Source organism: Passer domesticus, chromosome 14 (genome assembly GCF_036417665.1).
Source record: "Passer domesticus isolate bPasDom1 chromosome 14, bPasDom1.hap1, whole genome shotgun sequence".
In the NCBI taxonomy this organism is placed as follows: Eukaryota; Metazoa; Chordata; class Aves; order Passeriformes; family Passeridae; genus Passer; species Passer domesticus.
Window position 1 is genome coordinate 3,394,748 of NC_087487.1, and position 16,020 is coordinate 3,410,767.

The window sequence follows — 16,020 nt, forward strand, 5'->3', positions numbered from 1 at the left end:
CGCCCGCGCCGCGCGCCCGCCCGCTCCGCCCGCCTGGGCGCGACCAACAGGGTCCCACAGGGGGGGGGGGACGGTAGCACCTTCCGGCCGGGCGGAGCTCGGGCGTATGCCACGTTGCCCCTCGCAGGGCGGCCGCCGCGCTGTCAATCATGGGCGGAACGCCGCGGTGATTGGTCACTGCGGGGGAGGAGGCGGGAGGGGGCGGGACAAAGGGTGGCGGTGGCCAATGGGCGCGGGCGGAGGGCGGGGCTGCGGCGGGCCGGGCTGCTGGTGCGGCCTGTCCCGCCGTGTCCCCGCCGTGTCCCCGCCGTGTCCCCGGTAGCAGCAGCCGCGGGGTAGGGGGACATCGAGCGCCCGAAGCCCGTGGCCGCTCGGTGGCCGCTCGCTGCATGGCTGCGGTCAGTGCGTGAGCGGTCCGATGAAGAGATGGCCCCCGAGCCAAAGCACCTGAGGGCAGCTGGCACCGCGCCCACGCACAGACACCTGCACCAGTGTTCCCACGCCTGGAGCCTGCTCCACACTGCGATCGCTCCTGTGACATTTTTACCCCTACTCCCCAGCCTTAAATGTACCGTTTTTAGCATGAGGTTTCATTTCCCGCTCCCAAAAATTTGTCAGGGGATGCGTGCACTCTGACAAGGAGGTGAACCTCAAAGGTTCCCTCCCTGACCCTCGGAACCCACATCTCCTCCTCTGAGATTGACACTGGCCCAGACCTAATGAAAACCTAATTCCCACGAGTTCAACTAACTGCAGGATTTGCAATCACAGACAGTTTGGGTTCGAAGGACCTTTACAAGTCTCACCCCTGCCTTGGGCAGTGACACTGCAGAGATGGTGCTCAGCTGAACACAGGCATCTGCAACACCACAGAAAGTCCTGCGTGCTTCCAGCCTGGCCTCTCCTGGTATTTAACAGGAATTAGGGCTTCTCTCACTCCTTCCTTCAGTTTTTGTTCCACAGCCTTGCCAAGGGGGCAGGTCCCAGTGTCCCTCTCCCTGTGGTCCCTTCTGCCTCAGGGACGAGGCATCCTGCATTCCAGGAGGGCTGAAGTGGGAATGTGTGCACCCAGGGAGAAGGGAAATCGGTACCACCTTGGCTGGTGGTGTTTTCAGCTCCATAGGGCTGAACCACCCATGGCTGTAGAGCATGAAGCGTTGAGAAGGTCCCACAAGGTCCCACCCGTGTGTTGTCCCCTCCAAGGGGAGCAGAGGGTGACACAAGAGCCAAAGGAAGACAAAACACAAGTGCCGTGGTCAGGCTGAGGTAATAAATACTTCTATTCATGGAGAACAATGCAGCAGTGCAATGTTTTATTGAAAAAAAAAAAAATCATCTCACTTGATACCTCAGAAGACTGCATCGCAACGTTGGAGGGCCGAGAGCCGCGCCAGGGGCACCGGAGCCCCCAGGAGCCCTCCCCTGCCTGGGGCCTCCTGGCTGCCGACCGCTCCCGGCACGGACAGGAGGGATGGCCCAGGTTAATGCCCTACGTCCTACCACAGCATGGCTGGCTCAGTCTGGCTGCCTCTCCTTGTCACCTCCGAGCTCCCCGGGGACAGCGGTTCCCTCAAGCACAGGACTTGCTGGTAACCTGCTTTATTTTCTTCTTTTTTTTTTTTTAATTTTTTTTTTTTTTGTTAAAAAGCCACCCCACATCTTTGCCCTTTTTTTTTTTTTTTTTGAAGAGTCCAACGTACGATTATAGTGCAAGAGGGCTTGGTACAAGTGAGCATTACCAGCATGCCGTGGGGGGACAGTCCTCCCCTACAAACACATCATTGTAGGATTAAAAGAACACCATATCTCCGGAGAGAAGCTGTAGTGGGTCACCATGAAACAGCTTTCAGACCAACCCACTTAAAAACAAGGTCAGGAAAGTTTTCTAAACGATCAAATACATTCACTTAAAAAAAAAAAACCAAAAAACCCCCAAAAAAACAACGAAACGAAAGAAACCAAAAACATTTAGGAACAAAACCTGTTGAGATGGCCCCCTTCCCCCCCGCCCTCCCTCACCCTGCAAACACTTACATATGCTGCAACTACAAGCTGCTCCTTGAGTGGAGGCAGCGAGGAATGACCAAACACGGCAGGAGATGCAGAAGGAATCGAGTTCTGGTGACAGGCACTTAGTGGGGCTTGGGAGGGCAGCAACGGAAGTGTCTCAGGGCCAGCTCTGGCAGCGGGCAGGGCAGCTCCCTGGGGAGCGCCTGTGCCCCTGGGCACCCTCCCAAGATGCCAAACCATGGTTTCCTACAGCAGAGAGAGGATGCCTGTGCCACGGACGCAGCTTCGGGGAACCGCGGGCAGCGGAGGAGAAGAGAAAGGTGGGACGTGCCCGTGGCCGTGTCCTCCCTGCGGCAGGAGGGGACAGGGCCACACACCTGGCACGTGTGTGGTGCCCGTCCTGCCCGTTCCCACCCCGGCCCAGGGCCTGGCTGGAGGAAAGCGCTTTGCTGAGGGGAAGGAAGGAGGGGCATGCGTGAACCGAGGGCTCCTCCATCGCGCTCACTGGGGTAAGGCATGGAGAGAAGGCAGCACAGGATGGAGGAGATCCCCGCGGGGATCCTGGCCAGGAGGGAGGCTTTTCCACCCTGGCACCACGCCAGGGTCTGCCTGGCTCAGGAATGCATGAGGAGCAAGCCCAGAGCTTGCTGCCCACACTGATCTCCTGCCCTCTAAGCCTGCTCCTACCCAGCCAGGGAAACTGGACCTCCTGGCAATGCTGCTCTGTGAATGCCAAGCTACACAGCTTAGCATTAACTCAAATAAACAATAATGACATCTAGTCTCTCCCTTTCCTCTCTTCATGCTCTCCATGATTTTTGGGTAAGCCAGGCCCAAGTTTATGGCAACTGAACTATTCCAGCCTGATCTGGTGTCACACATGGAAAAACAAAGTCCAACAAACCCACTCATAACCTCCCCAAAGCTGCTCGAGTTCTCCCACAGCCCTGCCCCCTCTCCAGTAACCCCTGGCAGCCTCATCTCCTCCAGTTTGGGAAACACTGCAGCTGGATGCAAGATTGCAGTGTTTTTTTTCTGGGTGTGCAAAGCACCCCAAGCCCTTTCCTTGCTATTGGTTTGGCTCAAAGTGGTGCAGGAGAACCGTGGCTGCTGCAGGGGTGGGATGGTGCAGGCAAACTTGCACTGCCCCATGCTCACAGAGAGGACATGAAGGCAATTCCAGTCAAACCTATCTGACCACTGGGAGATGGGATCAGTGTTAAGGCATGAATTATCCTCTCCCCTGCTGGGGATGCTTTCCTCCCACTAACAGCTTCTTGCAGAAGGTTCCCAACCAGCCCAAGGAGGGATTTGGGAAGGCTGCCTGGCTACCCACACTGAGAAACGCCCACACTTCAGGAAATGGCTGTTTCTCAGGAACCTCAATCCTGATCTACCTCTTAAACCAGCACAAATTTCTCTGGCTTGGCAAAGGCCAGGCCGCTCCCTCTGGCCCGTGCCGGCATCAGCCTCGCCTCTCCCGGCCAGCTGGGTCAGGCACGCTGTAGGAAACCATGGCAAGGACATTCACTGGCAGCTAGGAAGGGTGATTGGAAATTCAAGTATGCTTTCTTCAGCGCCTGGCCCAAGGTGGGCGTCAGGAGCCCCAGACTGGCACGAGGGTTGTGGACATCCCCACTGAAGGGCATTTCCGTGCACCCCACCATCCTCCCCGCTGGATGTCTGCCTGCGCTGGCGTGGCCACGCAGAGATCCACAGATACAATGTGCATCTGTAAATGCTAAAAATAATAAAAAGTGCAACGACGTCAGCTTCTTTAAAACAATCCACACTGCTCTGTTACTGTCACAGGAGGGAGGTGTCAAGGGAGCCGGGGGAAAAAAAACCCTAACTGGAACAGTAGATTGCAAATTTCTCACAGCTTGCACATTACAGTGTAACTGTTCCCAAGGAGCCACAGAGAGAACCTGTCTCTTCCTGCCGCAGCAGTCAGGCCCTTCTCCTAGCAACTCTCCTGCCTGCCCTGCATCCTCCTGCCCTCTCCACAGCCAATCGAGCCTATGGAATTTCTTCACTTAATTAAGGAGGGAGGAGGACAGAGGAGCAGAGTGCAGGGGAGGGAGGGGAGGAAAGTGAGCAGGAACTAAGCACAGTCCTCAGGTTTGCGTCAACGATGCCTTCACCGTAAACAATGGGAAGGAGGGTCAGCCAGCCAGCCCCCCTCCCAGGGCGACCAAGACCTGAGCCAGCCACAGTCCTGGTCCCAAAAGGAGCTTCAGGCTTGGAGTGAATGAGGGAGACCATTCAGCAGATCCACCCCAGAGTGGTTTGTTTTGGAACGTTTTCTTCTCTTTTTGGTTTAAAATGTCACTTGGGTTTTTTTTTTTTTTGTTTTCGTTTTTCTCTCTTCCTCCTATGCCTCCTCCTCCTCCTCCCTCCTAAAGAGAAGCCCCTTCCAGTAAGACAGGGCAGGAGCTGCAGGCGTGGTGGTTCCTGCAAGGCCCAGGAGGCACCGGTCACTTGTGACGCTGAGCCGTCTTCTTCCTTTTCCTCTTAAAGAAGCAGCAGCACCTGGGGCACAAAGGACAAGGAGGGAGAGTCAGCGCCGTGCCTGGCAGCCTGTGATGTCCCCGTGATGTCCCCACGATGTCCCTGCCATCCTCCCACTTGTCCTCATGCAACAGCATCTCTGCCCGCCCGGCCTGGGCCCCACCAAGCTGCCGGGACGGGGGGCAGGTGCTGGTGGGTGGATGGCACCACCAGCCTGGACTGGAGACCAGAGAAGCCACAGGTGCCAGGCCCCAGAGTGCCAGCCAGGCTTCTCCCTCCCAGGTTCCACTGGAACGCAAGGAGCCATCTGGGAAAGCAGTGAAACAGGGACCCAGGTGCTCCACTCCCTCTGTCCCAGCCCAGAGGAACTGGACTGGGAAGGTGAGCTCTGGCTGCTTTTCCCAGCCACAAGACACACGGTTTTCACTACTGCTCACTAACAAAACAAGTTCCAAAGAGACCTCGGCTCAGGGACCAGGTTTCTTTACTGAACCTTTCATGATAACCAGAGCTTCCACCTTGGATCAACCACTCAGTGCTGGGATGCAGAACCCCTGCTTCCTCCCCCATCCGATGTGAGGGTGGTGCACGGGATTAGGGGAAGCAAGAAGGATGGAGAGTGGAGGCTGAGGTGGGGAGAGGAACACCCAACGCAGCTGAACCGTGAGGAGCGGTGGGTTCCCTGTGGGATGCACTGGGAGCAGTCGTCCAGATCCTAAACTCCTCCTGGCTTCCTGCACAACTCCTTGGCCTTGAACATGTATCTACCTTTCTACCCTCAGCCCGCTGTCAGGAATGCTCTGCACATCTGTGAGTCCCCCCAAGCTATGTGTCTTTCTCCGTCTGCTGGGACAGCTGTCCCTGGAGAAGCCTGGGTGATGCTGGAAGACTGCTCTGTCAGGCTGCTGGAAGGATAAGCAACCAGAGCAGACCACCGAGTCTTAGAAGATCCTGAGTTGGAAGAGACCCACAAGGATCATTGAGTCCAACTCCTGGCTCTGCACAGGACAGCCCCAAGAATCCAACCATGTGCCTCAGAGTGTTGTTCAAGTGCTCCCTGAGCTCTGGCAGGCAAACATGAGAATGCAAAGACTGCTTTTTCCTACAACCATCTGTTGTAGGCTAAAAACATTCCAAACCACTCCAACATCTTCTCCAAACTATTTTTCACTGGGTCCTTCATGGAGTCTCAGCTTTACACCCCTGTCCTCTCAGAGCTGGAGGAACTCTCACCCAGATACTTGTCCCTGGGGGCACAAGCTTCACTCTGGGGTGCAAAAGCAATGTGTGAGCACAACCTGCCATGAGCTGAGCCTGCCAGCACAGATCGACTGCTTGGGAGAACCAACAACTCTCCCTGTGACATGGAGAGCTCCCACAGCCCCTCAAGAGGAGGCACCTCTCCCACTGCACGGACTGATGTCCATGATTTGTCTCTAGGCTCCTGAAAAGGCCCAGTTTGGCAGTGGGATGAGGAGAAATGCAAAGCCCTTATCCTTGCTGGGCAAGTGATGCCTCCATTGCTGCCCGCCCACCCTGAGGTGTTTGTCTGCCACCTCAGCACCCCCATCCCAGGCTGGAACCCCACCCCAGGACTGCTCTGGCATTCTGTTGTCCCGGGCCATCTGCCACCATCTCCTGCTTTAGCCTGTTGCAGTATTTCTCCCACAGTAGCCACCTTCCTTCATGGCTTGTGCGATGGTGAGTAAGGGGACGTCACAGGGAGAGGATGGAGGATGCATGAGTGATGGTTTTGCATGCAGTGGGTAAGGGAAGAAGGGGCTGAGCAGCACTCGACTCCTTGGGCACAAAGGGAGCTGACTGACTTCTGGCTGGTTTTCCTTGTGACTGTCTTTTTAGGCTCTTACTCAGAGGTCCAGGGAAGGGTTCAGGAAAGGAAGTCCTGGCAGTTCAGACAGGCAGAGGCAAAACACCAAAATAAAAGGATAAGGCAGGCTGACAATTACAGAACGTGATCTCTCTGCATGCAGATGATGCCCAAGAGAACAGCCCCAGACTACGACATACAGAGAAGCCAGAGATGCCAGAGGTATTGGAGGCGATGCCTATGGAGAGCAGGGCAGAGTCAGTCTCCCATCCAACAAGGACATTCCTCGCCACACACGGGCTTGGTCCCCTCACTCTGTGATGATTTCCACCTATCAGCCCACCCTGGAACCCACAAACTCATCTGACTGTCTGCTTGGCCCTTCACTTACTGGGTACGTGGTTTCCCCAAGGGGCACCTCCTGGGACAACCTGAGACTGGGACCCTATCAGAGCTTCAAAGCTCCAAACTGGGCTTGGACCACTGCTAATCCCAACCTTTCCACCCCTTCTTTCCTGGAGAAGCCCATTCACCTGCACCTCAGCTGGCTGGAAAGGAGCCACCTCCCACCTACCCTCTCTGAGTAGGGGCTCTGTCACTAATGAGGACTCCCTGGCCTTGTCCTTCCATCCTCACTGGCCTGTGCTTCTCCAAGAGGAGATTTTCCAAGGAAGCGACGGGCCCCTCTCCTCAACACTCAGTGCAGGGTTTTCCCTTTGTAACCGTCTGTGTGAGGAATTCCCGCAAGAGGCTCAGCCAGCCTAGGCCTGACTCTGCCCAACTCCATCAGGCATCATCTGCTCACAGACGTAAACGTTTGGGGGAGATGGAAAGCCAAATAGGAAAGGATTAAAATCTGATTTTGCATCCATCCATTCAGAGATCAGCCAAATCCCTCAGCCTAGTGTGGCCGGTCAGACACAGCCCATGCCCTCCCCAATATTGCAAATGGTCCTAAAATCAAACAGCTCTGGGTTGGCTTTGACTTTGTGCCTTTTTAGTGTTTGGTGGGTTTGGTTTTGCCAACCCCAGTCTAGTCTGGTCCGCTCCCCCTTGCATGTGGACTGGAGAGAGGGACTCACCACAAGTTGAGCATTTTCAGGCAGCTACAGAGAGTATAGAGAAAAAACACAGAAAGGAAGAAAGAGCGATTAGTTCACAGAGGTGGGATGGAAGCGAGTCACTGCAGCCATGCAAACATGCAGTGCAGAGCGGCAGACACACACCAGGCCTGCCCGCCGCCCGCCCCACACTCACACCACTCTGCCCTCGCCGCCTCTCCCAGGGCGAGGCTCTGACAACACCCCTGCCACGGAGGCACCAGACCCCCAGGTTCTTGTCTGGGGTCACAGAGGAACTCCGGGCCACCATCAGCTCTTGTCCCCTGCAGCTCCAGAAGGGCCTGATGATGGATCTAGAGTGGGACCTGCCCTCCAGCCACACCCTCTGCCAGAATCCGGAGCTTTTCTCCAGCAGGCTCCAAGCAGAAGCATTGGCACAGCTCTGCCTGTGGAGTGCCAGGGAAAGCCCATCCCACTACTGCACATCATCTCAAAACACAGAGCCCAGCTCCAGCTCCTGCCAGCTCTCTCTGGCACCCTTTTCTGCAGAGCAGAATCCCAAAGTCCTTTGCCCTTCTTGTGTGATCAGAGATGTCAGGAAAGACAAAGCCCTCCCTGTGGCCAACAGAATGAAGTGATCTATGCTTGGGAATTACAAGAGACCCCAAACCTGTCAGTGCAAAGCAGTGTATGCTCTGCTTCCCAGCACCTCCAGAACCAATCTGGGAGCACACAAACAAGGGGTGGAGAGAGACAGGACAGCTCCATATGCTGTGGGAGAGGGCCTGGGTGGCACAGCTCCTTCCCACCTGGCTTGACGTCTCCCTAGTACACAGAGTGGGGGCTGAACCTGGCCTCGCTGCACAAACATGGGCTGGAGATGTTCCTGGTCCTTCCTTGCACTGGGTTGTTGGACCAGAACTGTTGAGGAAGACAATCTGCCCCATCCTAGGAGCCACACGCCCGGGGGGACCCCTTCAGAGCCCATGATGCCAAGCTGGTGGTCTCTGCTGGCCACACAATCCATATCTAAGAGGAATGTTGCCCACTCTGGAAGTTGCTCCTCAAGATCTCCTCCACCCTCCCAGCTTGATGAGGAGCCTGCAGCAAATCTGAGGCTTCTTGGGCTGGGGGGAGAAGGTGTGTCTGTGGCTGCTGGGATCAAGGCCAGGCCAGCTACCAGTGAGCAAGATCCCACACACATGGATTCCCAAGGGATTGGGGAATAGAGAGCAGAAGACCTTCAGGACAACCAGCACAGATGACACATACCTAGGGACCTTTTCCATCCACACACCCCTCCTTACACCTGCCACTTTTCCTCTTCATACAGAAGTGTCCACAAAGGCTGAGGCAAACAATGGGGGACAAGGGGCACCAGGATCACCCAGTCAAACAATAACCAGGCAGCAGGGCCACGTCTCAGCACCAACCAGTTCAAAGGCAGCCCTGGGCCTGTGCCAGAACTCTGTGGTGACCCTGCAGTGACAGTCCTGGTTTAGTTCAGAAGGTGCAAAAGGTGACGTGATGGTGCCAGATACAGGACAGGAGCCAAAATGGTCAAAGCAGCAGCTCTGACAGCAGTTCTCACACCTGACCACAAACTACAGGAGAGGTCAGCTTAGAGGGAGCACTGTCTCCTCCACAAGCTGCTTCTGGTTCCTCTCAGGGCTGGACCAAGAGAACTCCCAGGGAGAACAACCCATCCCTGCAAGAGTTACTTCCAGACTGTTCTGGATACCTGTCACCCACCCCTCACAGGCAGAAATGAAGTGACAGCTCTCAGACCAATGATCTCTTTGCTGAGCTATGCTGAAGCTACTCCTACACTCTCAGCCTTGAAAGCACAGCGTGTTCTCCCTCTGCAATGGGGGCTGCTCACCGGGATTCCTGAGATCAGATCCCGGTATTTTGGTATCTGTGCTACTGAAATGTCTATCTGGCAGTACATGCTCTGAGTAAGAGTTTTATGTTCTCCAGGCATGACAAGTGTCAAAGAGAAGCAGCAGCAGCAGCAGCACTGAAGGCACCATGCACAAAAGCAGCAAGGAAAAGGGCATGGGACACGAGCACTGAGGACTTTGCCACAGAAAAATGTCCCCACTCGCTTCCCAGGAGAAGGATAATGACCAACCAGTGGAAAGCCTGTTGTAAAGCAAACGTACTTAGCTTCCTCCACCACCTCCACCTCCGCCTGCGCTGTGATGGGTGCGTTGGAGTGTGCTCCTGTTGGGTCATCCACGTTCAGCTCCCCGTTGGTTGAGCTCACCACCTGCAACACAAAGGAACACCCCGTTCATGAGGCTCCCTGGCAAGGGCTGCTGAGGGAACGGGAAATCTGACAAATAACCATTTACTCCCGTCCTTTTCGCCCTCTCAGCAGGCTGCTGAGTTTTGTGGGTGCCTTGGAGCCTCCAGGCTGCAGCAGCCAAGGCAGAGCAGCAGGCAGGGGCCTGTGTGTGTGCCCCTTGCTCACATTCCTGTGCCCAGCACATGACTTGGCATCGAGAGGCTCCTCTGGGAGTGCAGGCACTGGTGTGAGCACTGACTGCCAGCCCTATCTACACACACGAGCTGTACCATGCTGATTGTTTTCTCCTGACACTTTACAGGTGAGCAGCTCAGTCCTGCTGATGGACAGTACTGTGGGGAGAAGCCTCAGTTCTTAAATCTCACTCCTTACACAGCCAATTTTGGGAATTACATCCTCACTCCACAGCTACTGACACAGTCTCTCATCTCTTTTTGCCTCACACCTGAGATGATGGCTCACTCAAGCTTTTCCATCACAGGGATAACCATCCAGCTCAGAAGAAGTGGCCAGTGAGGGGAAAGCTTGCAGCTGGCTACTCTCTTAGTTGAGGGTTTGTCTCTTGGGAAAGGTAGCACAAGATTTTTGAACCATAGAGTTGCTGCCAAGGTGGAGTCCAGCCCCTGTAGTGCTTCTTTCTTACCATGGGTGAACCTTTGCTTGTAAGAGCAGCCATAGGACTGGACCTTATTAACATCAGATCACACTGCAAAGGACCCTCCACCATCAACTCAGGTGCCTCAGAAGAAAAACCAGGACCCTGAACTGCTCCCCCTTCCCAGAGGGCACAGCTCTACTGCTGCCTCAGGCTTTTTCACCACACTTGAACCCAGCACTGGTGCCCGCTGTGACACCCCCAGGTGCTGCTATGGCTGTGGAGTTTCTGCTACATTTTGTTCACCACCCCAGGGTATGCTGGCCTCTGCCATTCCAGCTGCCACTCCGAGGTTCCTGCTGCAGCTCATTTCACCATCTGCAGAGGCATGGGGACTGGCTGTCCCTGGGGTTTGCAAAGGAAGTGCCTTTTCCATCCCTTCTGCCCGCCCGCCATCCCTTCATTTCAAAGTTACAATAATTCAGAAGGAAGAGAGCCGTGTTTTCCATTCCAAGGGAGGTTCCTGCCTTCCTTGGCAGATACCTGTCTTTCAAACCGAGACATCCACATAATTTTCTGGATGACTAATCACTGCTTCATTACTATGACAACCCCCAAAGCATCCTGCATGGGAGGGAAGTTTGGCCAACCCTTCCGTGCTTCACCTGGATTTTAGCACAGGCTCCTGCATCCTGCTGTGAAAACTGGGAGCTGCTCTTGGCTCCAGAGCTGTCAGGACGCCTGGTTTCCCCACTCTGATCCTCCTCTTAGCCTTTTAAAAAGGTAAAAGGAGGCATTTCCCATAGGGTGGGGGCAGGGGTGGTACTCAGGTGGTACCCTGGTGGCTCTGGATGAAATGACCACAAGGGATGAAGGGAATGAAGCCCTTGGAGCAGATGTCCCCTAAGTCTGCATATTATGTTAATTTTGAACACTTCAGTCCTACAAGAAGCTGCTGTTTCCACCAACAAGGTCCCTTGGGCTCTGCCAGGACAGGTCAGAACCTGGCTCACATGGTGCTCAGAGCTCTCCTTGAGTGACAACTCCTTGGTCTTCACCCCTTCCCTTACCATGCCTGGGCTGCCCCGGGTTCTCCAGACCCCCATGCTTCCCCTGCAGATCTGCAGAGCACTGGCATTAATTGCATTGTTCCCAGGGCTCTTCCCACACTTCGTTCAGCTACTTGTTAAATCCCATGTTACAAAAAGCTTTGTTTTTCCTCCTCGCTTTTCACATGCCACCACTTCATTTTCATGTGGCAAATTCAGCCTTAAAGGGAATGGGGACTCGAAGCTGCTGACCTGCCAAAGTCCAGCATGAGCTGGGGCGTCTGCTGAGGAACAATTCTCTGCAGCTTAGCAGCCACACACAGCACATTTCCTGTTCTCAGCTGCAGACAAGCAGAATTTTAGTGCTTACAGGGGCACAAGGAGCTCATAAACTGCTCAGGTTGGCAACTCTTCCCATCCGATTCCTAGGGCTGCTTCAGTGCTGCTGTCACAAGGAAACATTCCCCTCACCAATCTGATTTTTATTTATGTCTCAACATATGTTACACATGAGCTGAAAGATTCCTGTAAGAGCTGTACACGTTGTGCTAGCAGCCCTGTCCCTGGGGAGGTTCTTGCAGCCCATCAGGGCAGAGGAAGCCTCCATGATCAGACTGTGAGTGACCTCTCCCCACCTGCCCACAAGAATGCCCAGGGAATTCAGGCTGTGGGAAGAACATTAACACATAAAAGCAGCTAACTATGACACAAGGAGAGCCATTTTGCTTTGGGTTGCTAGGAGGGAGCAGGGGCTCACTTGATGGACTTGTAGGCTCGCTTGTAGGCTGCTTTTATTGTGGAATGGGACACTCATTAAAAATATTAATAAAAACATATACTCTGTATTGAGTGCTGAAGTTGTACAATCACAGAATGGTTTGTGTCAGCAAGAACCTTTACAGTCCATCCAATCCAACCCCCTAGCATGGCCAGGGACACCTTCCACTAGAACAGGTTCCTCCAAACTCCACCCAACCTGTCCTTGGACACTTCTCCAGGTTACTCTGCTCACATCTGAGCAGAGCTACACATTCATCAGGTCCTCCTTATCTTTGTTTTTCTGCTACTCAGTAAAATATCTTTAAATTAAAAGAGGATTGAGGCTAATCAAGCCAAAATCACATTAAATGCAACTAAGTATCAAGAATAAGTAAAAAAAAGTCAACCTAATCTGCATTTTTCTTAGGGACATCCTGCACTACCTGTCTCCTTGGCTCAGCTCTGTCCTGCTGCAAGCACTAATTCCCATTTCACCAGAGCCATTGTTCAGGGTGCTGTGTCTGACAGCAGAGCCAGCTTTCACAGCAAAGCTCTGCCAAAGTGATAGCAGAGTTCTTGTTTGCTTGGTTGACTGCTGCACCTTCTCTCCAGCTTGTCCAGCCAGCTCACTCCGGCTCACTCAGTGCCAGAAGGTCCCTCAGTGAGCCTGAGTGACAACCAAGACATGTAGGGCTTCACAAATAGGAATTTTTCAGGAATTTGCAAACACTGTAGTGCCAGCACCAACACTGTTGCACGTGCTCTGCTCATCTCCTTCCAGTGCAACCCTCTGGAGATCCACCTTGTGCCCACTGTGCCCTCAAACTGGTGGTCTGCTGTGGAAGAGCTCAACTCTTTTCCCAATATTAATGGGGACTCTGTACAACAAATCCTATTTCAGCTGCCTGTATGCACTAAGGCATCTCCAAGATAGGGTAGAGGGTACTTTATAGACCAGATCTACTAATGCCACTCCTTTCTGTCTTCAGTTTAACAAATTTGGGTTCAAAACAACTTGTATTTTTTTGTTGAAACAGTAAAAGCCATGGTGTTGGGTATCACAGCTTGGGTCCCTCCCAAACCATGCCTGGAGCATGACACATGGGACAGCACCAGTGAAACTGCTCTCCTGAGCACAACATTGCTGCAATCTGAGGAGAATTCAGGGGGTTTAGCACAAGGGCTGCACACAGAGAGGGAAGAGGTACCTGCACTGATCCCCCGTGTCGATCTGCAGCCAAATGAGATGTCAGGTACGAGGTATTTGTCTGCCGGCTCGGCTGGATCTCCCACTCTCCGCGGCGATCCGATGACGCCTGCTCAGGAGTTCAGCAGCATGAAAGAAACAGAAGGGAGGGCAAAAGGTGAACAACATGAAGGAATAAAGGTCTGTTGGTTAGTGAGTTAGTTTCTTTGCAGAAAGCAAGGCATTTACACTTGTAGCTGGGCTAAAATTCCCCTTTACCAAGTGCACCTCATTATTTTCTTCCATGGTGGCTGCACTGATCCACTGTGGGAGTGGATTTCACATCCTTCAGCTGCTGAATAAAGGAAAAGGTCTATTCTGGAAATAATTTCTTTACAACAGCTTCACTTCCATGGATTTCAGCACAGCCACAATTACACTCACAGTATTTAACTATGTCTGTCAGGCCACATACACCAGAGCACTTGGCACGGCAGCAAGATGGGATTCACAAGCTCAATGTCCCTCAAACACATATTTTTAAACTAAAATTTGCAACATAAACCAAAGCCAAAGGCAGTTCCACACACTGATTCACCTGTGCAGTGCAGAAGGAAACATCCACACTTGCTTGACTGTAGAGAGGGTTGGGGGCTGTTGGGGTTTCTGCAGAAAAGTAGATAGGATGCTTTGGCTAACAAGATTCCTCTTTGCCCCCAACAGATGAGCACAACAAGTGATTTAAATGATTAGAACTTCATTTATTTCCTTAGAAAAATCACTTTGCATTTGAAGCTCAGGTGGGTCACTGTTGGGGGTTAGGGTTTTTCCTTTTGTTTCTTTCTCTCATGGAATGTTATCTCATCTGTTGCTAAGATACTCAAGAGAACAAAAGATGTGGCTGGGACGAGAAGGAGGAGGACCCAAACCCACGCCTCCAATTCAATTCTCAAGACGTTTATTTTTTTTTTGCTTTTTGCCTTTAGAGAAATGTTTTGCTCAAGACTTTAAGGGAACATCCCTCAGAAGAGAATTGTTTGTGTTTTGGTGAGAACAATCTGATTTCCCTCATGGTATATTAAACAATTAATCATCCTATAATGTTTAGGTGAAAATATGACAAAAGCTGCTGTGCAATCCAGAACTGGACTATCTGTGCAGCTCAGAAGAACAAGGCCTGCAGGCTGCCTGCATATTTTGGAATTTCTTTGGGCCTTTGTGAACTAAAATGCCTGAAAACGAAGCCAGGTGTCACTGTGCTGTCAAGGAAACACGATGCCTCACACATACACAATGTGAAGGTCTGTGGTTAAGGTGGACAATAGGAGACTGGCTGAACAATCCTCCCAAAACCAGGGGGTTAGTGCATCCATCAGGGTATTTATTAAAGCAGATGACTGTATCAGGGCTCACACACCAGCCCACACTCATCACCATGTACACATGCTGCAAACAACCCAGCCTCCTACAGCAACACTGCCCAAGGAGGGGTCATCTCCACTGGGATGTGTCTTACCCTGTGTTAGCTGTGCAACCCTTCAGAGCCCAGCAAGGCTGAGCCCAGGTTGTTACACCCCATGCTTGGTTCTGCACCCACAAACCAGAGCTCGAGGAACTGAGCAGAACCTGGAGGCTGGGAGAGCAGAAAAAGCCTGGGACCACTCCCTGAGAATAAGAGCAGCAACAGCTCCAGCTGGGAGCTGCAGTTGGAGATTTACTGCAAGTCTGTGAATTCTGTTAACACAGAAAATCCAAACTATCAACACCAACAAAACAGTACAACAAGAAAGGGAAAAATGGGAAATTCAATTTCCCCGTGGCAGTTCATCCAGACTATGATGCCTTCCTCAGGGTTCTGCCCTGCCTGTCCTTTGTGCTCTGCAACACTCACACTGTGAACTGGACACTCTAAAAAGGACACATGGATGTTCTTGGGACACACATCCCTGTCACACCACAAGCTCTGTGGGCAGAGGGCACCTGGGAACAGGCTGCCATCAGCACAACTCTCAGTCTGCTCCACAGTCCATGTGCTACGAGAAAAAGCACATCAAAAATGTGGTAGTCATGGAGTCTTAGCATGCTGCATGTTCAACTTTAACCTGTTAACCCACAAACTACAGAAAAACAACCCCATTCCAAACTGGACTCTGGTTAGCTCACGATACCAAGGAATTCCACTGGTCGATACCTTATTTCAACAACCTGTTGCTTTGACAAAATCCTGCTCAAATCACCATCTCTAAGTTAAGCAGGATTTGTCCTTGCTGTTACCAAGAATCATCCCCATCCATCTGAATTCTGCTTCTCTAGTGCCAGGGGAGCTGGGAGAGGAGCCAAGCAGCGCACCTGATTGCGGAGCGCCTGCTGGGATGGTCGGTCCCGGTGCATGTGGCTGTCTCTTGTCACTGCAGAGGTCCCAGAATCCACATGGACAGATCCCACGGGAGTAGGCTGGAAAATAAGGTGTTCATTAGGGCTAAGACTCTCACATGCACAAACCCACCTTGTCAAGCAATAGGAAGAAGAAAAACATCAAAACACTGCCCAAAGGAGCCAAGGAGAATTACAGCCAGGGCTATAAAATCCCTGTGATTTACAGACATGAAATTTGATGGTGGACACCAGCACCGATTGTCTTGTGTAAAAATTAATTAAGAATATACAGTTAGGTGCCTGTCTTGATGTCAGATCACAGCTAGTGTCTCAC

At 52.7% G+C, this 16,020-nt stretch overlaps 1 protein-coding gene across 4 annotated transcripts in view; it reads right to left on the reverse strand.

Moving 5' to 3' along the window:
• Positions 1–1,598: 1,598 nt before the first annotated feature.
• CSNK1G1 (casein kinase 1 gamma 1) overlaps positions 1,599–16,020 on the reverse strand; it is a 97,862-nt gene continuing 83,440 nt past the window's right edge. For 3 of the 4 annotated variants that reach the window (XM_064388440.1, XM_064388439.1, XM_064388441.1), the window contains 5 exons: positions 15,660–15,764; positions 13,333–13,440; positions 9,576–9,682; positions 7,432–7,455; positions 1,599–4,542 (listed from right to left, as the gene is read on the reverse strand). In XM_064388440.1, coding sequence (XP_064244510.1) covers positions 4,488–4,542; positions 7,432–7,455; positions 9,576–9,682; positions 13,333–13,440; positions 15,660–15,764 — 399 coding nt within the window. In that variant the 3' untranslated portion in view covers positions 1,599–4,487. The remainder of the gene's footprint in view (positions 4,543–7,431; positions 7,456–9,575; positions 9,683–13,332; positions 13,441–15,659; positions 15,765–16,020) is intronic. The other variant, XM_064388442.1, reaches the window with a different exon arrangement.